This window comes from Pleurodeles waltl, chromosome 9 (genome assembly GCF_031143425.1).
Source record: "Pleurodeles waltl isolate 20211129_DDA chromosome 9, aPleWal1.hap1.20221129, whole genome shotgun sequence".
In the NCBI taxonomy this organism is placed as follows: Eukaryota; Metazoa; Chordata; class Amphibia; order Caudata; family Salamandridae; genus Pleurodeles; species Pleurodeles waltl.
The window spans coordinates 969,905,484-969,932,688 of record NC_090448.1 but is presented as its reverse complement, the minus strand read 5'-3'; the positions used below and the strand labels follow the sequence as shown (position 1 = coordinate 969,932,688).

The window sequence follows — 27,205 nt, the reverse complement described above, 5'->3', positions numbered from 1 at the left end:
AACAATGTTTATTATCGTTTTATTTTTAAAGGAGCAAGGCCCGGGGGGTGATGAGCAGTGAGGGGGGTGCACAGAGCACTCCCCTCAGAGTGCATGTATGTTTGACTGATCGTCTCGGGCCAGCCACACACAATTACGCACAAGGGCTCACTCCAACCCGGCACTGTATTGCCGAGTTGGAGAGAGCAAGCCCAAGCTCCCAGTCTGTATTGGAGCACCCAGCCAGGGCGCTCCAGCCAATCATAACGCAGAGCGGAGGTGCGGCCCTGCTAGAAGGTAAGCTTTTTAAAAAATATATATTTTATTTTTGTTCCCCCTACCCCGCCGCCACTTTTCGCAAGTCGCCAGATGCGACTGGTAGGGCAGCTGCAAGTCTGCATTGAGATGCATTGGGTGCTCGCACTGTGAGTACAAATACAGTGACAGTAGGGCTGCTGGAAGCCAGGATTTAGGGCTTTGGGTGCTCGAATGTTGAGTACAAGTACAGCAACAGTAGGGTAGCTGCAAGTCTGGATTGAGGCACACTGGGTGATTGCCCTGACAGTACACATACAGTGACAGTAGGGCTTCTGCAAGTCTGGATTGAGGTGCATTGGGCGACTGCACCGTGAGTACACGTGCAGCAACAGTCTGCTGCAAGTCTGGATTGAGGTGCATTGGGTGCTCACACTTTGAGTACACGTACAGGGACAGTAGGGAAGCTGCAAGTCTGGCTTGGGGTGCACTGGGTGCTTGCACTGTGAGTACAAGTACAGCGACAGTTGGGCCTCCGCAGGTCTGGATTGAGGTGCATTGATTGATTGCACTGCGAGTACACAGACAGTGACAGCAGGGCAGCTGCAAGTCTGGATTGAGGTGCATTGGGTGCTCGCACTGTGAGTACAAGTACAGCAACATTAGGGCAACTGTAAGTCTTGACTGAGGCGCACTGGGTACTTGCACTGTGAGTATGAGTACAGAAATAGTAGGGCTGCTGCAAGTCTGGATTAAGGTACATTGGTGCACCTGAATGAGCACCAGAAGGTGAACCTGAATAAGCAATAGGTGCTCCAGGATTGAGGTGCTTTGACGTACCCATGTATAGGCCGCTGTAATGAAGCTGCAGGGGTGTTACGGGTCAGGTTTGGGTGCATCAGCAGAGCTGTGTGTGTGTTCCAGTAATGATATAGTATGGATGGCTGCAAGCCAGGACTGAGCTGCATTGACTGAGCTGGTTGTGGGTAAAATTGAGGGAAGTCGTAATAGGGGTGCATTGGCGGAGCTGTAAGTCTTGGCGCTGTGAAAGTTGTGGGTGGTAATTAAATTGTAGGGGGTGATTTAGGTAATGATTGGATTGCATTCCAATGCCCTGTGTGTTTCCCAGTACGGGAAGAGAGGAATTTCAGCATGTCAGGACTGAGGTGCTTTGGAGGAGCTGATGCGTGTCAAAGTACTGAAATAGAAGGCCTGACGAATGGCAATGCTGCCACTCTGCCAGTCCGCCACTCCCAAGGGGCACAGCATGACCACAGAAGGTCGCCATTAAAAGCAACAGAAAATGACCACTATTGACACTTGTGCCTGAAGCTCAACGTTGTAGAATTGGGGTTCGATTTGTTTGTTTTTTAAATACCTGGCCTTATACGCCACCAACTGACCTCCCGTTCTCTCTCCTCTTTTAACAGGTCAACTCCTGGCTTTTTTATACCTAGCACAAGCCAGTCCTAAGCTCCACAGCAGTGCCGGAATGGCTGTGACGTCATCAAGGCACCGCATCAATTGAGGTCATCACACTCTCTAGCCTCATCATCACTCATAAGGAACTGGAAAAAAAGAGTCTTCTACGTGGGAACTAGTCCTTTTGGTCACAGAACTGAGCTTCACGAGTTGTTCTTTTGTGCCATCAATCCAATAATTCACCCAGAAACACCTTCTCAGTTCAAGCCTCTGACATCCCCCTGGATTTTGCCATTGTTTTTGATAATCGTAAACATTTTCCACAGCATTACTGGTTGGAGTTGCGTTTTTACTAGTGGGCATTGTGCGGTGTATCCGATTTAGCCTTCCTGTTCATTTGTGGGCGGAGTCAGAATTATAATGGGATCCGTCTTCCAGTGCCTGGGTGTCACCATGAAGGTGTGCCTCTTGCTCTGCTACTTCATGGGCCTCTGTCTGGGCCTGGAGTTCTTGGGCCTACCCAACCAGTGGGCACGCTACCTCCGCTGGGATGCCAGTACGCGAAGTGACCTCAGCTTCCAGTTCAAGACCAATGTGTCAGCCGGCTTGCTGCTCTATTTCGATGATGGTGGAGTCTGCGACTTTCTTTGCCTAACACTGGTGGATGGTCGAGTCCAGCTGCAGTTCAGTGTGGACTGTGCGGAAACCACTGTGCTGAGTGACAAGCAAGTTAGCGACAACAACTGGCATTTCTTGATGGTTAGCCGCAACCACCTGCGTACTGTCCTGGTGCTTGATGGTGAAGCGAAGCCTGGGGAGGTGCGTCCTCAGCGCCAGTACATGAATATCGTCAGCAACCTATTCTTGGGTGGGGTACCACTGGATATTCGGCCGGCTGCTCTGACGTTGGGCAGTGTTCGGGATGTCTTGCCTTACCGGGGGTTTATCCTTGACCTCAAGTACGGGAACTCTGAACCGCAACTCCTGGGAAGTCAGGGTGTCCGCTTGGACATGGAGGGTCTGTGCACTGAAAACCCTTGTGAGAATGGAGGTGCCTGCTTTCTGGTGGATGGGAGTCCTACCTGCGACTGCTCGGCCACTGGCTATGGTGGGAAGTTCTGCTCAGAAGGTAAGATGTTGGCTTTAGGTCCATCCCACCACAGGGATAATTAGCTGTAGTGATCTGGCCAACTGCAAATTTGGTAAATGCTATTTCGACAAAACTTGTAGGCCAAGGTAAGAGTCAACAACAAAATGAGCTCCCTCACATAGTCTTTAACAGACATACGACTGACTCCCCATGGGTCTCATGGCTGTTTATAGGTGTTAGCCTAGGGGTTACACAGGCAACGGGAAGCTTCTCTGAATACCAGTAATAAAATCCCCAGTATAAATTCTTGGGCTACCGTAAGTTGAAGATTGCAGGTGTTGGTGCCTAAGCAAGGGGATGGGATGATGGTTGTTCTCTTGGATGGAGTGAGGATTGAGTTAGAGAACAAAAGTTGGCTATGTAACATCCAAGTTAACCTTTTAAAGAGCCGGAGTCGTGCAGTGATGCACCTGTACTTTATGTGCAGGATTCATATGATCCTCTGGTGAAATGGAGCAATGCCAAAGTAGAGACACACCATTTATGTACTGGGTTAATAGCATCCTCTTGGAGAGCAGAAGTCATTCTTAAAAATCTCAAGAGGGAGTATTTCACAAGTTAACTCAAATTATGTATAAGGTTCATAATATTCTGTCCCGGAGCAGGACGTGAGCCATACACACCATACCAATCTGAAAATTCCTCCTTGATTCACAGGGTTCATTGCATTATCTGATAGTACAAGACACATACACTGGTGAAAACACTACTTTCATATAGATGGCCCATAGGTATATAGGCTCTGATGGAGGAGCAGTCCTGTTCTGGGATACATACTTCATATGCAGGGTGCATAGCATCTCCCTGGCAGGCAGGAGTTATTCACAGATCTATAGAGAGTTCAGAGTATTATCTGGTGGATTGCAATCCTTTGTGTACAAAGCTCACACCATCCTCTGGTGGAATGGAATCATGCATTGGTGCAAGCACATCTTTCACAGACGGGCATCAGAGCATCCGTAGTCTATTAGGTTCATGGTATCCTCTGTTGGAATAATACCCATGCAATGGTGAAACACACTGGTTATTTACTGGCTCTGAAGCAACATGTGGTGAAGCAGGACCTGCTGTTATAAATGTATACAGGTTTCATAGGTGTCGCTACCACAAATAGAAAGTCTTGCACTTCTGCATCCACGCTTTTCACTGTTATTGTTGAATGCCTTTTAGTATGGTGTGTTTAAAGCCCGCATCCTTTCTGTGCATAGTCTTCTGTCCTGGATCAATAATGTGTGCATAAGGTTTTGCACTTTAGGTGCCACGCCAGGTTGATGCCAGTGAGAATAGTTTATCTAACCATGGCCATCCCCACTTGTTAGATGCAGAGATACACAGATGGGACAGCTACACTGGTAACTCTACAAATGCACTTCCATGCGTGAAGGCAAGTATGCGATCCCTTGAGTGTGGGTAAATGGTGGTGGGAGGATGCATTTATCGGGGTCTTCAGGGTAACATCAATTGTCTATTAATGATCAGGGCACGTATTATCTATAGAACATCCTCCTCTTACTTGTCTTTATTGAAACCCTCGATTCTATCAGCACTCAAGCTTGGAAAATCACAAAACATTATATCCACGTGAGATGGAGCAGTCTTAGCATTTACATACCCATCTCAGTGTAGTAGAGGGATTTGCACATCTGATGAGCAATCTAGAAATAGAGTACCACATTTCCCAGAAAGCACTGAGAGGCAATCTGGAAAACCTGATATAGGTTTAAATCCTGAGCACGAGAGTGAGAGTAGGTGATGCTGCAGGATGGAGAGAGGGTATAGTTTCTCCAGCCAGGACCTGCCTTCCTCTGTTAATCTGTTGATTCCCCTCTGTTGCCCTCTCTTCAAATGATTGAGTTCCTTCGATCCAACATTTTTGAGGTGCCCTCTCCTCTCCCTTTAAGCGAAGATTGAGGCCAGTCGATGTAGATTTGTTGTGAGCAGCATGTACAGCTCTTAATAACAGCTCTTCTTGGCAGCTCGCAGGCCATAATGCAGGTATTGATTGGTGGTTTGGGACTGAAGATGGTAAAAGCAGTCGTTGAGAGCTCCACTTATCCGCAACCTTGTCCTGCATAGTCTCTGTTCTCAGTTCCGGCGGCCGCAGGGAACCGGAAGGCTTTCATGCGAGGGCGATCCCTCTACCCAAACCACTGAGGGTTTATATGAGGTGATCATCCTCGCTCATAGTTCCTTGCTCAAATGATTATCATTTTTATTTCTTAACCATATGATATGGAATCAGGAACACAACTGAAACCTTTGTGATTTACACCTTTTAAAGGGGCATGAATCATGGGCCTGTTTGCCTTCTTTTTCAGACACCATCTTCATTTCAGGCTGAATGATCCATTTGCCAGAATCTAGAGTTCAAACAGTGTGCCCTAAGTTAGCACAAATCCCCATATTTCATGTTTATTTCACATTTTAAATGGGGAACTCCAGTTTATATTGTAGGGAGATTTAATGTTCTCCCTCCCGAGTGGAGAACGTGTACTGAGAAAAGGAAGTAGAACCACCATTTGGTTTGAAGTGCAAAGAGTGGGGACTCGTCTGGGAGAAAGATTCAGAGGTGGGAAGAATTGCACTACCTAAGACCATAACATCATAGAGCCGATGAAAGGCTTGAGTTTGTTTCAGAAGTTCCTTTTCAGATGGGACATTTTGCAAATGCTCGTAAAGGAGGTTTACAAATGAATTAGTGTCTGTAATTGCACTGATATCTGTCGCAAAATCTTGAATCTGAATCATTGCTGTCTAAATGGTTAACATCAGTGAAGACGATATTCACCATCTTCAAAAATCACTATGGTCTTAAGCGGAGATAGTTTGAGATTTTCTGGTCTCCTGTATCCTGTGGGGAAATAGAACACATGGTTTGACCTCACAACCTTAAAAAGACTTTCTTTGTGACCTTGGGCTTGTCCATCCATTCCTGTCCTTGTGCTGTTGTGATCAACTAGTGCTGATAAATGAGCGCTTGTAGCAAGCTGTATTGCACTTCTATCTGAATTATGTATTTGATTCTTAAGCTGCAATCTGTGATGTTTGAATGACGTCTGGAACTGTGTACAGCTCTGCATAAGTGCATTGCACTCTGTACCACAAAGATGTCACGATATGCATCTCTTTCATGTGACTGCTGGTAGGATTAATGGGCCATGGGCAAACACATCCTCTATGAATGGGCCACATTAGCCTGCTGGACACTCTCTTCCTGAGCTTTCAGTAGATCGAACAAACTGCTCCTGGGAAGATGAATCTTAAATCCGGGAATGTGAATCCTAAGACAGTAACATGCAGGCTTGTGGAACTGAGACAAAAACACTGAATTAAAAAAAATAACCACTGCTGTGCCATGTAAACAATCTGTAAAAATTCAAGACGTGCTGAACTTTCGATTTGTGGTCAAATTATTATTGCCAAACTAGCCATGAAAGCAGCAGTCTTTGGAAATCTTTGCCAGTGTCATCTTAAGAGATCTGCTCATTATATATTCCAAAGTGCATTGTCTGCCTGTTGTAACTGTGAGGCGGAACACGTTGTGGGAGGCACATGCAGCATGCCAGCTGCCCCAAACATGAACGCCTCTAAATACCTGATGTTGGCATCCTTAGATTTGGAACTAGAATCTAAAAACGATGGACTCTGCCCACCTCCCTAAAAGAGTCCTTAGAAGTGAAGCGTGTACCTGCCCAGAAGGCCGCTGTGCATAGACAAGAGATGTGCACAGGGTCTGGGCTCCCCCAGAGCCGCAGAGCGCTGTATGAATACGATGATAATTGGCCTCTCCTTGCTTTCTGATTACAGAGCGAGAGAGAGAGACTTTCCTGGGTTTGTGCCACGCTCCTGGATACGGACAAGTGGCTGCTCGCTCCGCAATTATCCCAATTTTCCCTTGTGCTACAACAAATTGCTGGAGCGGCTGCCATTTCCTTAAAGGCGCATGGCTCTGAAATAGTGAGTACAGCGAGATGGACGCCGGTGTGCCGTAGAGAAGGCCACACAAGTCTGTCCTTTGTTTCTGAGTGCCTTGTCCTGCCTGGAGAATTTAACCACATGTACCAGTGTTGCACTGACTGAGATGACGACTGTTGATGGTTCTTCTGTGAAAGCTGAGTGCCTTGCACACCGTGTGTCTGATTGCTTCTAAAACCAGACGTCCACAGTTGGCCAACAGTAAAAAAAAATAAGACGACAAAAAAAGAAACCTGGGACAAAGGCTCACCTGGAAATCAATACATTCATATTCAATGAACTGCCAAGTTTGATCAAAATGAGGGACCACCCACCAATGTTCACCTGGAAACTAAGAACTCTATGGTTGTTTATGGGCCATTGCTTATCTAAGAAGACAGGTTTTTATGGTAGCCAGAGGCAAAGATCCCACTGGAAACGGAAATGTGCCAGTCACTTGTGAACAGATGTAAACTAGGTTGCTTAAAGAGTGCCCCGTGAACTAATGTCAGTCCACTGAAATACCCACAGGAACACAGAGTAAAATGATTTTATGCAGGAAGTGTACATGTTGCGTTTGGCCAGTGTGTCTCTAAAATCAGGGACATGTCCAGTTACTTGTGGGAAAGTATACCTTTAACATAGGGATACCCGACTGCAAAATTTACTGTCTGCAAAATCAGTCATCTTGGGAAAAATGCCTGTGCCCATTTATAATTTTAAACAAGTCCCATCCATTTCTGGCGTGTCCCAAAGCTTCATAAACGGATCCCTTAAGGATCACGTTTACTCTCATCTAGTACCAACGTTGAGCAGGTCTGTGTCTCATCGTCCCTCTAAGGCTTTAGGTGGAGGCACCAAAAGGCAAGATTTTACATCGCTTCACCATCTCCCATAGAGCATTCCCTTCTGATGAAAGTAATACCTGTATGAATGAAAGACACGGCAATCCCATCCTAAAGGCTGATAGTGTGGTATACAGCTGCTAATTAATATCTATTCATGATCTTATCAGTTGTGGAGTAGAGGCATCTGAGGCTGGACCACTGTCATGGAGCCAAATCCTACCTTAGTCAATCATGCCAGGTCTGATGGAGGAGACATACATCAGTGTGTCATTGCTACAGACGGTAACAGCCCATCTTCGTCCCTGCCACTGGTTCTCCAAATTAGCTGAGTTGGTAGTCATGTCCTGGAGCTTGGATTCTCATGACATTGTGTTGTTGGAAATGCACATCCTGTTTAGCAGCTAGAAGTCCTGGGCTGCTGTCCTCAGAATGCACTGATATTGCAAGCTTAAATACCTGCTGTGGTTGGGAATCATAGGAACACCCCATTCCTTAAAGGCTGAGATAAAAGCGCTGTACATCGAGACCTGATTGGCAATGTCGCTGATGTTCTATGCCATAGGACTTCTGACGTGAATGCTTTTCTCCACCTTTCCTGCCTTAAGCTTGCAATAGGTTCTCTACAGGTGTTAAGTGAGAGGAAGAGAGTGGAAGACGCTGCTGCCTGAATGACCTCTTTTGTTGCTTTTTAAGTGGAGCAAAGAGGTGAGTTCAGGCCCTGCCCCCCTTGCTCCACCCAATGAACTCAGGAAACCAAAGGTAAGGTGGATCCTGCACATCACAGACCTGGGTGGTGCCCTTTGAACCTCTCTGAGCTCTCTTAGCAGTGATCCTTTTATAGCAGACAATTTCCTGTGGAGGTCTGTAGCCTTCCTTTGACTACCACTGCTGCTGACTGTCCTTGGTCAATGTTTATCTCTCATTTTCCTTCCTTCTCGCTTCCTTTTATTTTTCGAAGGGTAACAAATGTTTTGCTTGTTTTCACGTGTTCATGTATTTTGTTTTAGCAGGCAAAAGAGTGTATTTAAAACATTAAACATACCTCGTTGCTGTCTGTGCGGCAGCAATGCTGACTTGGGTGTAAGTATGTGCCTTCTCCCACAGTCCTTCACTGCAGACACCGTGTGCCAACGCTAAAATGCATATGAGGATGAAACAAGAGTGGTTGGATGGGAGGCAGTCGAAGGGGGTAGTGGGAGAGCCAGGGCAAGGATTATAATGATCATAAGGTAATAGTGAAAACTGCTCCTCCTTCACTGAACTATTTAGTTAATTCTGGCTTTATGCACACGCTTTTGTTATAAACAAACCCTATTATCTGTGTTTCCTCGTGGAGTCTGTTGGGTTTCTAAGCAGGTGCTCCCAGAACAAACCTTGGAACTGTTTAGACCCTTCCAGACAAACAAAGGCACCCATGCATGTTTGCTCACCTGCACATTTATTAACCAATTGATTCACACAGATATGCACCAGATATTTCTGCAAACTACTGCTTTCTCTGTGTGTGTATGTTATTTATTTTTAGTGCTGACCATGCGTCATTGTTCTGGGGACAGCTGGGCAGGCTACAGGTGTGTGGTACAGTTCTTGCAAGGAGACGAGGGGGGGAAGGGAAATTGTGTCTTCTCAGCCTGCTGCGCCGACCACTGTATAGACATGGGTGCAGCATTCACACATGGCGCTAAAGTGACCCCTCAGAGGAATAGTTAGTTGAGGTTCTATTCTGAGTAGACATTCTTTGGTGAAGCATGGTCTTCACAATGCCTTGTGTGTGACCTCATCTGTCCTCTCCCAGCTGCCATTGGTTGAGGTCCTAGTCTGAGTAGACACGCTCGTGAAAAGCATGGGCCACCTATTACTTCAAAGGGCCTCTCAGAGTAGGCACTGTTTGAGTGCCAAGACTGAGCAGACATTCTTTGAAGCGTGGAGACAAGCGATCCCTCAGGGAAGGTGCTGGTTGAGGTCGGAGGTTGAGAAGTCACCCTCTGGTGAAGGATGGACCCTGCATAACCCCAGAAGACCCCTGAGAGCAGGCATTGGTCGAGGTCTAGTCTGATCAGGCATTCTCTGGTGAAGCATGGACTTCACAATGCCTTGTGTGGGACCTCATCTGTCCTCTCACAGCTGCCATTAGTTGAGGTCCTAACCTAGACTAGACCAAGCAGACGCACTTTGATGGAAAAGTAATTTCAAGTGACTCTCGCAGAGCAACTGTTGATAAGGTCTTGGCTCTAGAAGTAAATGGGAAAGAAAATAGGAATAGTAGAATTTTCAATGTAAAAGAACGGGGAATGCTAAATGTGTCACTAGTATTGGTGACATTGTCTGGTGGTTTAATATGCTTCTGAATTTGAAGCACCAAGGAAAGTCAGTGCAGGTCCATTAGAAGAGAAAGGTAGATGGACTACGCTGCTGCCGAGAAAAATCAGCCCAGGGTCCACTTGAGTTTGAAATTTGATACTGTGGTCTGAATCTAGTGGGGTTTGTAGCTCTTTGAAAGGTGCCAGATATATTTTTAAAATGCTACGAATTGTGCTGTAAATGAATGGAGGCATTTGATCTACACAAGCATCTTCACGGCTCATCCGGTTTTCAAGGTGAGCCAGGTGAGACCTTCCTTGGTTGAGTGATATGGTGACTGGATGCACAGCGTGTGAGATACACATGTGTTGTGTCTGCAGCCTGCCTGACTGTTCCCACCCAGCCTACAGAAGCCCTGCCAGCAAATCATGACTGGAGCTTGTGCGAGCACTGGGCTCCAACATCTCCAGCCCTGCTTTTTATAGCACATACATGGGAGAACAGTCGATGGCATTGGGCCTGCTTTGTAATGATGGTTCCAAAACCTCAGCCGCCAAAACAGCACAGTCACAGCAGCATTGACGAGCACAAGGACATAGGAGCTCCTAAGTGTGAGCACCAGCATTAGACACCCAAAGGATCATAACAGGACCACTGCCTGAGACCAGTGCTAAGTCTGTCGGAGGGAAAGTGACTGCTATAATGGGCAGAACTTGACAGTAGCAAGGAGGCTGTAAAAAGCTGCTCAGAGTCCACAACTGAGACCATGGCAGAGACCTGAGGATGCTACACAGATCAGAGGATGCTGCACAGATCCTCTGACTGACATCATGGCAGAGATCACTGGATTTTACCAAGAACCAGAATCTAACCCCATGCCCATTTTAAGGCAGAGAAGGTGCCAGCTGTACAAGTCCAGCAAATGAGACCCGTGCAGAGACAATCTATACTTTTATTATCATCTGAGACCAGGGCAAAGACACTCTGTAGAGCATTAGCACCTAGGACCAGAATAGCGAGTGAGGGCTTCACATTGGGACAAGACCATAATCCCCATATCCTCAAGTCCTTGGATCAAATTTGTCAACTCTGTTAATGTGGTATTTATATCAACTTAGATTCATGCATCCACTAAGATGTGAAGCTTTCGAGTCATGCGCTCTTTTTTTAATTCCCAGCGCACACCTGACACACTGTGATCTTGTACTCTAACACAAACTTGGTCAACTTGTATTTCTACACTCATGATGTGCAGAGGAAATGCTATTGACACTTAAAACGTACCAACAAAACCTTCTTTGCTTATATTGACCAGCTAGAGCACCACAGAGCACTGATACTTGCTGCCTGTTGTAGATTTTGGACAAAATATTTTGTTAACTCCCTGAAATAAAAGTTTTTACTTAAAGCATGTGCATGTAATAAAGATAGTAAATGCTCTGCGTGTTTCATTCTTCAGACTGAATTCATGTGTGAAAGAGAGAAACACATTTGATGGGGCTACAACTAGATTATAACTGGTCCTGTTTCGTTCTTCAGTTATCAAAGGAAAGCCAAATCAAGGATGAGGCCAAACCACTATCTTTTGTAAGGGAACCGTCCGTTTGTACTGATGGGCGCAGGTGGTGGGCACCGGCCCTCTCTTTTTGGGGACCAGAAGTTGTTAAAAATTCGGCAGAGTTAAACTTGCAGAGTTAAAGACTACATACGTTCTCGATATTGGTTAGTTTGTAAAACAGTGAGGATTAACTTCTAATAATGTTATAATTACCTTACAATGTGTAGAAGAAAACTTCAAAGATGAGGACTAAGTTAAACCAAGAAACTAAAATCTTCACGAATGGTGAAAATGTGTTTAAGAAAAATTCAAAAAGGATTACAATGTTAACCTTTGCAAAACGTCTCAGATAAAAAATAAATGTACACCCCTAATAGTTATGACAAACTCCATAATATAGGTTAACATAATAGAGAGCCCATCCATCAAAAACTTCAGACCAATTATAGGTCCAAAAAAACTGCCTGAAGTGAAAGAAAGTACCATCCCCACTCAGAGAAGGAGAACCATCAAACACAGGGCATGATAGCTTAGCTCTTGATAAATACAAAATACGATTATAATATAACAAACTCACATATCCTCTGCTCAAATTAACTCATACTAATACTGTACCCATATTTCCCTATACTAATCAACCACTAATTCCTTTTGGGTTCTGGGGTAGCGTGCTACTCGCCGAAAAGTGCTTTGACACCTCGTCTGGGGTAGTAAGCGCTATATAAATACAATGCGATCCCACAAATTGAGCTACATGGATACAATTACGATATTTGATGGGTTCTGCCTCAACTCACTGGCTTTTCACCGGCCATGCTTGGAGGAAATGGAACAGGCCAGACACCTGGGCACGATGAGAAGCAGACCTGTCAGAACAATGTGTGCCATCTGCGAGTTGGCAGATACCAGGAGTGACATCCAAGTCGCCCCTTCGTGTGCTAAAGCGGTGGGTTGAGAGTCCGGTCTACTGGGCAGGAAGTAGCAGGAGAACTCCTCATTAGGAGACAGCAAGATAATTGCCGCAGGTGGTGCGTTCAACCCAGGGAGATGTCTTGCTGCTAAAGGAGATCGCGTATTGTGCCAGGGTCCCATAGTTTGCCTGAGAGGTGGTCCTGCAGATTTGAAATGTATTACAGCACCTTAGCACCTGCCATTTGCTGCACCCTTCCTGTCAGCCAGGACAGGCTTTGAAGCGTTAAATTTGCATCTACTTCCTGGTCTTGGAACAACCAAGACCGAATTCGCACCTGAGCGAATTTGTGATGCCATTTTAGGTCACGGAAAAAACAAAACTTGACTCTCACAAGAGACAAAAATTGTCAACCTAGTGATTTCTGATTTTGCCTAAGGGTGTGTGAAGATGCACTTTTTTGGCACCCTTCATAAAGATCTGTGGAAAGCTTCACAACTTTCCAAGGCCTGGAAATCTTTTTGCACTTCTGCATGAAAACGGCAACATTGTGACTATTTATGTTGCACATATACAGACATATTCTGTGTGTGTTAAAGGAGGATAAGATATCCTTTGCTGAAAAACAGCTGGTGTTCGTCTTCTGTACCGTTTCATTGTGCAGAAAAAGGCTCTGCCCCTATTAGTAAGTAAAAAAGACCTGAAACCATTAGTTAGCTATATTGTTCTGGAACAGTTAGTTAACCAGTAAGTTCTGCATCCGTTAGTTAAACAAAAACCTCTGCATGCATCTATTAGCAATTAGGTTCTGCAATCATTAGATAGACACAAAGCTCTGCAAACGTTAGTCATTATCTATAACAAAGCTTATTAACATGTAAATCTGCACAGACGTATTAAACATACTTTTCATCGTGGCTGGATTTGATTAGAGTGAAAATAACCTTCCTATGCAGTGAAAAGTATCTTCCAATGTGAAAAAACCTTTGCTCCAGAGAAGGTAACCCGGGAAATTTCAAAAGAATCATAAAGGGCATAGCGCCAGATGTATCAAAGAATTTTGCATTCGCAAACGGTGCGATTTGCAAAATTTGTCCGTTTGCGAATGCAAAATCGCCTTTCTGAATGTAAGAAAGGCATTCGCAGTGCAATTTTAAGGAATCGCTAAAATAGCGATTCCTTAAAATTGCGACCCCATTTAGAGAATCGCAATTTGCGATTCTCTAAATGCGGCATCGCAAATAAGGATTCCTTATTTGCGACCTCATTTAGAGAAGCGCAAATTGCGATTCTCTAAATAAGAAATCGCAAATAAGGAATCCTTATTTGCGATTTCTAAACCACATGTAACAAGCAATTCCTTAATGCGAATTGGGCATTAAGGAATCGCTATTACCACCAAGTTGAACTTGGTGGTAACCATGTGCAAATTGTAAAAATGCATGTTAAATTGACATGTAACACACACATGCCCCTTTGGCATTTGTGCGCCTTACATGTCCTTAAAAAACTTCTTGGGGTGTAGCAGAGGGGGCCTTAGGCCCACAGCACCCTGGGGTTTGCATTTCCCAAATTTGCGAATTCCAGTTAGGAATTCGCAATTTGGGAAATGCAAAATATTCGCAAGTATGGGCCTACAGGCCCAATGGTGCGAATGGGGCCGGTATCGCAATTTGCAATTCGGTAATAGCATTTGCGATTTTTAAGAAATCGCTATTACCGAATCGCAGATATGATACATTGCATTTTGCGAATCAGAAATAGTGATTTCTTAAAAATCGCTATTTCCGAATCGCAAATGCCTTTTTTGTTACATTTGGCCCATAGTTTCCAAGTGCAATTCAGAACTGGTGAAGAAAAAGCTTTGCACTTAACAAAGTATAACCCCGTTGCTTGTGTACTAGACAAACCTGAACTCACCTTATTGTTCCTCTTCTCCATCAGCGTATTCACTTGTCAGCTGCAAAGCTGCAGTCCCACCAATGCTACAGATCTCCCCTGAATTGGATTGGCTGTGCTTGGGCTCAGGAGGCATTGACTTACAAAACTGGCTGGTAAGATGCCCTGAAGATTGCATGTTCTTACCTTCGTGGGAAAGGAGAAACGGGCATTGCTTGTAGGGGAATCACGGCATCAAGAGGGCATTCACACTGCTCCTGGCTATTGTGTGACCTCCGGTTCTTAATTAATGCCATTGGCAGCCAGTGGCCTCCACTTTCATTTATTGTCAAGGACAATGACTTCTGTCTGCTTCGTCCTCAAGCCAGCAGGCCGAACTGGTCTGTCCAGATTCAGAAACCTGTGAGGCACTGATCCATGTTGCATGGGCCGCTGCCTCATGTCACGCTGAGCTTCATGAGTGAGCGTTACCTTCTCCCGCAGTATCAGGTGTGGTGCACCCATCACCTGTCAGAGTGGCTATCACTTAGTCACTTTACTGTGCAAGTACCACCGTCAAGTTTAGAACTGGTGGTGGATCGGTTCTGGTGTAGTTTTCAGGCAGTCTCTTTGCCCTCTTTTGCTCTACCTCAGGATGGGAGCCAGATCAGGTATTTCAAGATATCCTTGCAGGTCATTTCATCTGAGCAATAGTGCATCAGTGCAAACTCAGCCAATGAACATGCATTGCAGACCCAAGCAGGTTCTGTCAGGCTCTCACCATCAACCCCTCACAAAATGATCTCTGGTTGTCTGTCAGGAGCAGGCTGGAAGGCAACTGAAGACAGAAGAGGATTAGCAACTATATCAATTAATTCAAGACCGTCCCCTCTCTAACGTTCCGAAGCGCTCTTTCCTATGATTTGTTATTTTCTCGACTGCACCGTTCCTCCATCAGTCAGAGCATCTCTTCCACTGCAGCAGAAATCCCGAGCTTACATGCTTTGCAGAGTCCCCAAGCTCCTCTAGTAACACCCATAGGGCAGCAAAGGATCTTGTGGACGCTGGGAAAACCTGCAATGTCTGTTGGATGCTTATTTTCCTCCAGAATCGTCCAGAAGACGTTTTTAGTAGTTGAACCCCAGCCTTGAAAATATTTGAGAAAGTTAAAAAAAATCCCCAAATAAAAAAAAAAAGCTTAATTATTTTTAATTTAGCATTGCACATAAGTGCTGCCCTGAAGGCTCCGCTAAAGGCAAAAACTAAAAATGTCTCGGCTATACTAGGGATTTGGTAATCTTTTTAGCTGTGTCTTGTTAAGGCCAACCCTTTATTCTTGATTTTTATTTTATTTTATGGGCTAGTGTGGCATCATCTTTAATGCTCTTTCATTTATGTCTCTTATTGAATATGCCATGAATGCAGAAAACATAGTTCAACAAGATTCATCGTTGTGAAATTGATTAACAGATATTCTATACTCGCATAGAAAAAGCAAGAATGAAAGAGGCAATGCTTGCCTATGCTTGCCAACACAGCTAATCCAGACAAGGCTCCAAAATGCATAAATTGAACAAAGGCACAAGCTAAATTGAAATAGTTGTTCTACTGGCCCTTTAGATTTTATTTATTCATTGAAGCCTGCTCTGAAGTGCTCACGTTCAATCTGCCCATTTGTGGAGTCAAGTGGCCATTTTCGTGACGCAAGGCACACATTGAATACTTTCTGCATGCTTTATTACTAGGTGTTACTCCTAGGCTGCCTCATGGCCCTTATTTCATCAACCGCAAAGGGATAAAACGCTATTCCCCCACACACCCAAAACTTTCAGCCTGTGCCTTGATTGGTACATCATTTGACTATGGAAAATTCATAAACCCACTGAAATGTCCTATTCTTAGGTGACATGATTGAACTGCAGAAGATCTGGTAAAGCGCCTGCCTGCCCTCTGAGGTTCTGTGGCGTCTATCTCTTGATTGAAATGCTGGCCTGGGCCCCTCCTTTGTCCTCGCTGGTGGCACCAGGTGTGTTTGCCTCCAAGGGTTGGGTCTCCGAGGCATCCATTTCTTTTGTGTGTGGACCGAGGCCTGCGCTGCCTTACCTGGGGGCCGTCACCTGATATGGCTTGTTCACGGGAGGTGACCTTTCTATGAGAGTGCCTTGAAAGTCTCCTCACCCCTCCTGTTTACGGTGTTGTGGTTATGTCGCCACATGAACTCAACGCAGCCAGAGCTGGACAAAAAGATGTGCTAGATAGGGCAGTTTTAACATAAGATTCACTTCCGGTTCCGGTTTGGCATGCTCCAATGAAATCGACACTGAGGAGAGGACAGTTCTTTTCTGTCGCTCTTATAAAACCTCTCCTACTTGTTAACTGCAGGGAGTGCCTTGTATGCTGTCCATGCACAGTGGGGATGGGCTCTGTTTCCCAGTGATAACTTATCTAGGCATGCGCCTAGGACTTCCAGTTCCCTCTGGGCTTCACTCCTCGCCACCCCTACACAGCCTCACCACAGATCTGGAGATGACAGGAAGGTGCTCTGTCTACTGAAGCTCTCCAATCAATGCCCCACACGCTGTGGTGCCAGCCCCTTCTCAAATCACACTCCGACAGGGCTTTCTTTTTACACTCCTCGATTGCCAAAAGTAAGCAAGGCTCACATATACTTTCCCCAAATAGTCGAAGACTGGGGTTACAGTAGTAAATATATAGGAAGCCATGCTCTCCCTGAATGATTTGGGGTATTTTTATGCCTCTCCTTGGCTATTAGAGTAGGCATTGAAGTAGAGCTACTTCTGGGAAGCATGGATGCACGATCTTCACCGATTACCAGTCGGCCCACAGTGTTACAGTGCTGCCTCTGCTCAGTGACGACAATCATAATGACACTATGTCAATGTCCTTTGGAGACGTGTATTTTCTGAACAGGTAGTGATGAGGTCTCTTAGGAAACTGGCTGAGTGAAGGCAGAAAAGGGAGTAAGAGCCAAAGAAGAGGATAGTGACTTTGGGGTTCATACCTAGCTGCTTTGCTAGTTTGGATAATTTATTTAACCTTTTCAAATTTAGTGATGTTTGAAGAGTGAATAGTCATTTTTTTAGATTTAGCAGATCTCCACATTAGTAACTCTCCCTATTTTAACAATGCCATTGCTCAGCTGCTGTGTTCTGCAACTCCAGGATCTGGAAGTCTGCCCTTTAAGGGTTGGAACTTCTGGTGGCGTTGAATCACCATTGTGGATCTTAAGGAGAGAAGAGAGTATTACCAGTAGGGGAAGATGTCATTTCAATAGAGGATTGTGACATCATATCAGGAAGAGATAGCATTGGAATATCAAGAGAAGGAAGAAATAGCATTGTGATGTCATAACAAGAAGGTGTAGGAATGGGACGCCAATACAGGAAAAGAGGTGTCTAAGATGTTACTACAGACATGAGTTCTTAAATTATTGAAGGGGGAAATGTGGTTGTTCTATCTGTAGAGTGAGAGGGGGAGAACCGGGTGATTTTACCAGAGGTTGCGAGAAGGATCTTTATAATTGTCTGAGTATATGATATGGAGTCATAATGTTGTACTATGGACTGTAATTTGTCACTGGCACATTGATGATTATCCTGTTTTGAGCCGAAACAAGACTGCAGCTGTGGACTTGTGCATTTGAATTAACAACTGAATATGTTGCTCCACCACCGAGAATGCATATTTACATTTGTCCAGTTTTTGAAATTATTAGAGTATTACAGTGCCTGCCTGGCACTGAGAAGTGCAGGTATCACCCTATAGAAATAGGAAATGCTGCCTACACGTGCCTGTTTGAAGTTATGAAGGGTCAATATTGTAGGTTAGCCATTGGTGGTTGAGACACAGGGATGCTGATTTTTTTAAATCGGGTTTGTGGTGGAGTGGTGGGGGTTGAGGCTATTGTTTTAAACGTCATGGGTAGAACCATGAATTGCCCAGCACTACGGTGCTGTGGCACACCATCCACGCATTCATTAACTGACCCGGCAGATTGCATTGGCTACACTCATGTCTGCAATGAAGGACTCTGCTGGGAGCATGAAAAAGTGCATCTGAAGAAGGGCTAAAAATCAAATTACTCCTTCCGTGCTGTGTATTGAACAAACCTACAACTGGTCGTAAATTCAGGTGACCCTCGCCGAGGGGAGCAGATCCACTTTCTTCTTTTCCGGACTGCTTGGATTTATGGTGATGAGAAGGATCCCGTTGTAGCAAGAAGATTTCCTCTTGTGTAAAATGTTTTTTCTGATGCTGTGTTTAATAGGATTTCTCACAGGGTGGAGCTATCTGATTCCTGGCCGTCTGGACAGATAGAATGCTGGAGTTTGATACATGCAGAGTTGAGGGCCAGAGCCTTTTGACCTGCATGGCATGCATGAGGGTTGGGGGAACTTGATAAATGCTCTATAACCTGTTTTAACATTTGCATGGGAGAAGATTTCCATGCAAAGAATAAGTGTTGAGTGTGCCTCTAATGCTGAGTCTTTCTTCTGTGTTTTCTCTCCCTTCTACCTCCTCTTTCCTCCCCCCTCTTAAAAAATGCCTTCTCAGACGTCAACCACATTCCAGGTGAGTTTAAGGAATGATGCATTCTATGTTTAAATATATTTAGCTCCAGTGAGAGAATTACCCTGCACACCTAATCGCCTTCTCTTCCATCAACCATTTTAAAGTTTGTGGCTGTTTATTAAATTGCTCTTTTTCAGAGGTGAAGCCGATGTTCGAGGGCTGCGTCTGTTGGGAAATCTCCCTTTTCTTATGGTCAGCCACATCAAACCAAATTCGTAAAAGTGGAATCTGTAACCTAGTGAGATCAAGCGAATTGATGACTACAGATGATGCAGAAGTCTAATATTTGATGTTAAAGAGATCAAAAGCAATGTGTCCTGAGATGAGGACTTCTGCATTGTTCTGAGTTCCATCCCCAGTACATGGTGGGAATATTCAATAATTCCTAAACTGTGATGAGAGGGGGAGGGGGACAGGGATAGAACAGTAGTGTATTCAGAGCTTGATCTGTGTGGGATAGATTTGCTAAATTACTTTTATAGCGGTTAAATTATGTGGGTTTGTAGAGCACAGCTGATCACCCATAATGATATGCAGGTGCTGAGTAGGGCAGGCTTGAAGGGGGGGGGATCATGCCTGTTTCATCTGGAAGAGTCAATTTCTGAGGTTCCTTTGGAGGTCCATGAGGGAGGGGAGGTTCTGACTCAGGTGTTTGCAGGAAGTCGTGACTACGTGGTATGAGAGGAGCATCCTTCCCTTCTGGTCTTCTTGAAGCAAGGAAGGTGTGCTCTTGATCCAGAGTGACCCCCCATTGATGATCTAGGGTATCAGAGTTCAACCAACTATTTCTACTTTTGGAAGTCACCAGGTACCCTCAGAGTAGCTGTGTAAAGAACTCCCATTGAATTACTACTTTGGAGCAGTGGCAATAGATGCATTTTTATCTAGAACTAGACAACCAATTCCCTGCACAAAATCGAACATGTTGTTTGATTGTTGTGGCCTCATAAGGGCTTACCTTACCATGGTTACCAGATAAGCATATCACTCATCAACAATGAGCGATGGGCTGGAAACTGTATGATGACCTTGACAAAGGTTGCATTTTTGTGACGACCATACGGAGACAGATGACTCCTGGGTGCTTTCTATTGATGGCAGTAGGCTGGTCCAATGCAGTGGCTGTGCAGAAGGGCAGCATAGTGATTTACTTCAGTGCAGGGCACCTCTGCTTTAGCTTGTTTTGGACTTTAGAGAGTCAGTGGGTCACCATCAGCACTTAGGTTTTTTATCTTAAATCACAAAGCCCAAGAACCCACATCATGGTCTTTTGTTTTCAGTGGACAGAAGCTGCTTCCTTTACTGCTGTATGGAAAATAAATAATTAATTATGGTGTTAAATTCCACAAAGTATTACAAAATGAGGTTGGTATGTAGGATAGGCATTGCCTAACCCAACCCAACTTCTGGGATGAAAATAGACATTGGGTGTCACCTCTGAATGAAAAATAAAATTCAAGAATTGGGAAAACAAGACTGGGTGATGGTAGTCAATGAGAAGAAAAGGAAATACAAATAAACTAGCTTGTTGGTTGTGAGGATGCAACAGTCAAAGGGTAGCACAATCCACATTGAACATGATCACAAGTCAGGATTTAGAGTGTGTGTGTTTATGTGTGTGTATGGTGGAAGGAGAACAATACAGTTTCCCATCCAATTATCCATAAAACGACCTGCATCTTTATTTCAAGGGCAATCGTGAAAGGAATGGGAGTAACCATTTTGTGGTGTTTATTCTTCTCTGCAATCCTATCCGTATCTATTCAGCGAAGATCCTTAAACTAGCAGCACAGATTCCCAACCAGGTGATCTTTTAGGATTTGTTTTACTGTTGGCCATTGTTAGAAATTGGGTCATTGGTTGGCAGTCAGGTTACCCCCCTGTCCAACCAAGCACCCTCACTCTAATCAGGGTAAAAGAGAATCACCCTCAGCTAACCCCGCTCACTCCCTTGGTAGCTTGGCACGAGCAGTAAGCTTAACTTCAGAGTGCTAGGTGTAAAGTATTTGTACCAACACACACAGTAACTTAATGAAAACACTACAAAATGACACAACACAGGTTTAGAAAAATAGAAAATATTTATCTAAACAAAAAATAAAAACAACAAAAATCAACAATACACAAGACAAGTTCTCAATTAAAACCAAAAAGAGTCTTCATGTAATTTTAGGCACAACGCTAATGCTGTTAGCATGAAAATGTACCTTGGGTGTGTCAAAAATAACCCTGCACGGGCGAGTGTGCATCAAAAAGGGCTTGCGAGGCATCGATTTCACTCACGAGCGAGACCTTGCGTCGTTTCTCCTTTAGTCAGGTCGGCGTGTCTCGTTTCTTCTCTCCGCAGGAGAGCGATGCGTCGATCCGGTCAGCACTCTCGGGTCTGTGCAGGCCTTGCATCGTTTTTGCATGCCCAGTGGTGTTGCGTCAGAAATTCATCTGCACGATGGTCTGAAAACTACGCAGTGCAGGTTGCGATCTCACTGGTCTCCGTCAGCGATGACGCGCGTTGTTTCTCCAGCTGCGGGCGTTGATCTTCCGGTCACGTTGCAGGTGAGCGTCAATTTTCAGCCACGAATCCAGCGGTGTGTCAATTTTTCAGCCACAGATCGGAGTCGCGTCGAGCTTTTCCCCGCACAGCGGTCTGTGCGTGGATTTCTCACTCTTGGGCTGCCAGCCTCTCTTCTCAGGGCCCCAGAAACTGGATGGGCATCACTTGGCAGAGTAGGAGTCTCTCCAGAGGCTCCAGGTGCTGGCAGAGAGAAGTCTTTGCTGTCCCTGAGACTTCAAACAACAGGAGGCAAGCTCTAAATCAAGGGAGATCTTCACAAGAAGGAAGGCAACACAAAGTCCAGTCTTTGTCCTGTAACACAGGCAGAAGCAGCAACTGCAGTATAGCTCCCCCTAGCACAGTCACAGGCAGGGCAGCTCTTCTTCCTCAGCTCTTCAACTCTTCTCCACGCAGAGGTTCCTCTTGGTTTCCAGAAGTGTTCTAAAGTCTGTAGTTTTGGGTGCCTTTCTTATACCCATTTTGCCCTTTGAAGTAGGCTTACTTCAAAGAAAACTCTCTCTTGATTGTGAAATCCTGCCTTGCCCAGGCCAGGCCCCAGACACACACCAGGGGGTTAGAGACTGCATTGTGTGAGGGCAGGCATGGCCCTTTCAGGTGTGAGTGACCACTCCTCCCCTCCCTCCTAGCACAGATGGCTCATCAGGAAATGCAGGCTACACCCCAGCTCCATTTGTGTCACTGTCTAGTGAGAGATGCAACCAGCCCAACTGTCAAACTGACCCAGACGGGGAATCCACAAACAGGCAGAGTCACAGAAATGGTTTAAGCAAGAAAATGCTCACTTTCTAAAAGTGGCATTTTCAAACACACAATCCTAAAATCAACTTTACTAAAAGATTTATTTTTAAATTGTGAGCTCGGAGGCCCCAAACTCCACTTATCTATCCACCCCCAAAGGGAATCTACACTTTAATCATATTTAAAGGTAGCCCCCATGTTACCCTATGAGAAGGTCAGGCCTTGCAACAGTGAAAAACAAATTTAGCAGCATTTCACTGTCAGGATATATAAAACACATTACTATATGGCCTACCTTAACCATACACTGCACCCTGCCCTTGGGGCTACCTAGGGCCTACCTTAGGGGTGCCTTACATGTAAGAAAAGGGATGGTTTAGGCTTGGCAAGTGGGTACACTTGCCAAGTCGAATTTACAGTTTAAAACTGGATACACAGACACTGTAGTGGCAGGTCTGAGACATGTTACAGAGCTACTTAGGTAGGTGGCACAACCAGTGCTGCAGGCCCACTAGTAGCATTTGGTTTACAGGCCCTGGGCACCTCTAGTGCAGTAATGGATCAACCAATTACATACACATTTTGTATAACAGCACTTGCACTTTAGCACTGGTTAGCAGTGATAAAGTGCCCAGAGTAACAAAAACTGCAAAAACAGAGTCCAGCACACATCAACAACCTGGGAAACAGAGGCAAAAAGTTAAGGGAGACTACGCCAAGGATGAAAAGTCTAACAGCCATGTTTGTTTTTATGGGGGCAACAATGAAGCCAGTAAACCAATCAAATAATTTTGCAGGCATTACCCTGAAAGTAAAATAAACACCTTTGTCCCTCTGATAAGGAACACTATCCAGCATACCAGTTTCTTACTGTGAGCGCGTCATGCTGAGGTTGTGAAATTTGGGAGCTCGCTATCTGTGCTATCTGAGTCCTTATTACCTAATTTGTTTGCTCATTGACTGTGGTAACAACTGTAGCCCATTACTTAGTAATCTGGATTTTTTCTTTGTTTGTCGTGCAACACCAGTGGACCACTAATACATATGTACGATTTAGGGTGAAGACAATATGGCTGCATAGAGCAATATAAAGGGCTACTCAGCAATGTGAAAGTTGAGGACATCTACAGTAGGATCAATCCTAGAGAGCAGAAACCAGCCTTCGGATAGTGTGAACAACACAAGTTGAATATGAAACATCGGAGTGATCAGGTGTGAGGGAGCCAAAGGCAGTCATCATATTCTTCCCCTATCTCAAACTAGACAGTGGGCAGACCATCTCCCTGATGTAAGCAGACCAGGTCCTTGCTCTACAGTCAATTTTACTTCAGTCAATAGCTTTGCTACCTAACTATTTATGATCACAGGTAGTGAGGACCATGTCACCGTTGACTGAGGAGCTGGACTGGTTTGGAGGAGCATAGCTTTCAAGAAAGAGAACCAATTTTGACTGCTAGAATCCATGCTAGCCATCAGTGAGAAAGAGATAGCCTACTGTATGGTAATATAACGCCGTGAACTACCACGATGCTCCCAGCACTGCATCCGTCCTATCTCATGAGCATGGTGAAATGCTGAGGTTTATTGTCAGCTGAGGCTATCTAGAATTGCTTCTCATACATATATTGTGGAACTAAGATATCTGACGTCAAAAGAAATGGGATGCTCTTCTCCTAAAATTTTAACCTTTGGCTAATGACCTTGCAGCAAAGGTGCTTGGAAGCCACAATGAGTAGTTAGACGTGTACATCTCATTCAGAGAATGGAGGAGGAAGTCAACTCCCATTCCACTGCACAGTTGGGCTTATGGCTTTTTTTAAAGAAAGTATTTTTTCATTGGACAAAGAGGATGAAAATAGAGCCTACCTCAATCCCCACCTCTCCACTAAGTGAGGATGGAAGGCAATTGCAAGACATACACATAGATAGCAATCATTTGCTTTACTTCAGGAAAAGGCCTAGACATTAGAGTATTGACTACTGGCCAAATGCACATTGATTACAAAGTACCACAATCCAGGATTACCGTCTAGCATTGCTAAAGGGCTTATTTGTTTAATGTAATTAATATCATGAAAATACAGCACTTGTAGTGTGGATACTATCAGCAGGCCACAAGCACTCTCTGCCATGGAAATTGGAGTTATCAGAATGAAATGTAATATTTCAATGCCAGGCAGCCTGAGGCCACCATAACACCCCTTGACTTACTGATTCCCACTCCACCTGATGCAGTAGATACTGTGATTAAACTAGTCCCAGGCCTAAGGCAGTGCCAGCCTAGTCTGCATCTCTTTTCCCCTACAATTTCAAAACCAGGTCAGTTTTGCACTAACTTTAATCGGTATGTCAATGTTAGGCAATTGTGTTCTCACCTGTGGATGGATAGATTGTCTAGTCAATCTAGAAACTGTCTTAAAGATTGACGGTCTGAAAGTGGTTAGCATTCCGTCTCCTTATATGGGAGAGCAACCTGGCTGATTGGCAATACCCTTTCAAAGATTTCACAGATAACTGTCAATTCCCTTTAGAAAATGTACTTACAGTCAAGATCAATTCTGAAATACAATGTAAACAAACATTGGGAAATCCAATAAGTCTGTCATTGGCTGCCAGCCTTTTAATTTATCATTGCTTGTTTTGTCATGGGTTTTGCAAAACCTGATTGCTGGGGAAGCTGCTGGCCCTTGTCTATTAAAGGAAAGTGGCAGAAACCAAACTACATTGTGTATGAATGTGTTTCCTGTGAAAGAACAGAATGCCGTCCCTTGCCCCTAAGTGTGTAACTCTGTGGTATGCGGAAGCTTGTTCGGCGGCAAAATCACTGTGTCTGGTGCAGCTCTTCTGCATTGTTGTTGTATTGCTCTGTCATCTCTGATGAGAAGGCTCTAGAGGACTTTAAGGTGCTCTCTGCATTTTGTCTGATCACCTGGGGGTTTCCCTGTAGGCATCACTGCCATGTAGCAGGGTGCCAGATATACACCAAGGCTTTTAGCAGAATTAAGGCTTGGTCATATCCTCTAAGAAACTGGTAGCATAGAGCTTCATTAGAGGAAGGATCACTGATCAATGTGAGTGCAGTTCCGAAAAGCTTGTCAACTTGCTGAAGTGGGACTTCAGTTCATATTCTCATTTCATAGTAGCTCAACAGCACACCACTTCCTATTTGATCTCCTATCATGCAAAATTATTTGGGTTCCAGCTCTTGAAGGCGACTTTTGTCTCCCAGACCTTTCTCCTTTTTTCCGACTGTTGGGTCCTGCCCGGTGTTGCTTCACACATATATTCCAAATCCAACCCGACAGGAAAAAATCAAGACTGAATAAGGAGTTGGCTTCTTCCTGTTAATGGTGAAGTTGCACAGACCTCCCAGTTATTCTAAGTAAGTGGTAAATGTTTTAAATTCCTCACAGACAAGATTGTGGTGAAGAGTGTGGGATCAGCGCAGTGAAGAGCTATTCAAAGTAATTCTGGAGTCTGGGAGATGCCAAATGTGCCTCGGCCACAAGAGAGGCACAGAAAATAGGGGTTCATATAACACAGCTCTGTGGTAAAGGGCATGCATGAACCAAGATTTACAGTATCCTCAAATACTTTAGGTGAAGGAGAACAGGTCCCCACGAAATGGGCTTAGTGGTTTTTATGCATGGTCTTCACATTGCTTTGACCAAAATAGTCCATTTCACCATCACCAGCCGGTTATCTCACAGCACCATGGTAGAGGACAGATGTTTCATCCAGTACAGTTGGCTTATGGGGTCTTCCTTCCTTTTCATAATATTATTCGGGGGTCTGCAGAGGAGCACTGATGTTGGCGTACATCTAGTCCCTCGAGTAATGGACCTCTGGGATATGCCTTAAAAACAAAGGCGGTCTTTCTCGGAGTGTCTTTCTGAAAGACAGGATGGACCACTGCTAAGGACCCCTTGAAATATCACTTTGTTTCGTCACCATACAAATATACAAGGTCTTAGGCCAAGAGCGTTTCAGGAGGGTGCATTTCAGGGATCATCCCGAGTATAATGAGCTGTGCAGAGTTTATCACAAGAGATGCTGCAATATCACTGTGTTTACGTGCACAGCACCTGTCAACACAATCTAGGCACTATGGTCCTGGGCCCTGCCTGGAGGGGCTTTCTTCGTTATGTTCTGCCGCCTGTAGTGGTTGATTGAAGAGCCTTTCTGATCCGAGACCTTGATGGGACTTTGGCCCTCATTCTGACCTTGGCGGGCGGCGGAGGCCGCCCGCCAAAGTCCCGCCGTCAGGTTACCGTTCCGCGGTCGAAAGACCGCGGCGGTAATTCTGACTTTCCCGCTGGGCTGGCGGGCGGTCGCCTTCAGACCGCCAGCCAGCCCAGCGGGAAAGAGGCTTCCACGATGAAGCCGGCTCGGAATCGAGCCGGCGGAGTGGAAGCTGTGCGACGGGTGCAGTTGCACCCGTCGCGTATTTCACTGTCTGCGCAGCAGACAGTGAAATACATTTAGGGGCCCTCTTACGGGGGCCCCTGCAATGCCCATGCCAGTGGCATGGGCACTGCAGGGGCCCCCAGGGGCCCCGCGACCCCCCCTACCGCCATCCGGATCTCGGCGGTCCGACCGCCGGGATCTGGATGGCGGTAGGGGGGGTCAGAATCCCCGCGGCGGTGCAGCAAGCTGCGCCGCCGCGGAGGATTCAATGGGGCCGCGGTACACTGGCGGGACCCCGCCAGTGGTGCCGGTCCGACCGCGGCTTTACCGCCGCGGTCGGAATCCCCATTGAAGCACCGCCGGCTTGTCGGCGGTGCTCCCGCGGTCCTCCGCCCTGGCGGTCAAAGACCGCCAGGGTCAGAATGAGGGCCTTTGTCAGGAAGAGCAGGGAGCTGTCCGGGTGCTGAACATCAATTGTTCATCGGTAAAGTCTGCCTGACTAATATTTAACGAGTAGCGAAATAATTCTAGCCGCTTTTGCGCTACGAGCTGCCAAGGCAGAAAGCTGTCCAGGTGCTGTAAAGTTCAGTCCAAATGGCCCAGACACAGCACGACAGAGGACGAAGGCGGTTGAGTTATT

General features: G+C 45.4%; 1 protein-coding gene across 28 annotated transcripts in view; it reads left to right on the top strand.

The window, feature by feature from the left end:
- NRXN3 (neurexin 3) overlaps nucleotides 1-27,205 on the top strand; it is a 1,990,994-nt gene that overhangs the window by 143,062 nt on the left and 1,820,727 nt on the right. For all 28 annotated transcript variants that reach the window (XR_011198826.1, XR_011198824.1, XR_011198825.1 and 25 more), the window contains exons 2-3: nucleotides 1,665-2,785; nucleotides 18,831-18,848. Coding sequence is in view for 22 of the 28 variants with exons in the window: in XM_069208383.1 (XP_069064484.1) it covers nucleotides 2,077-2,785; nucleotides 18,831-18,848 (727 nt within the window). In the remaining 6 variants the exon portion in view is untranslated. The remainder of the gene's footprint in view (nucleotides 1-1,664; nucleotides 2,786-18,830; nucleotides 18,849-27,205) is intronic.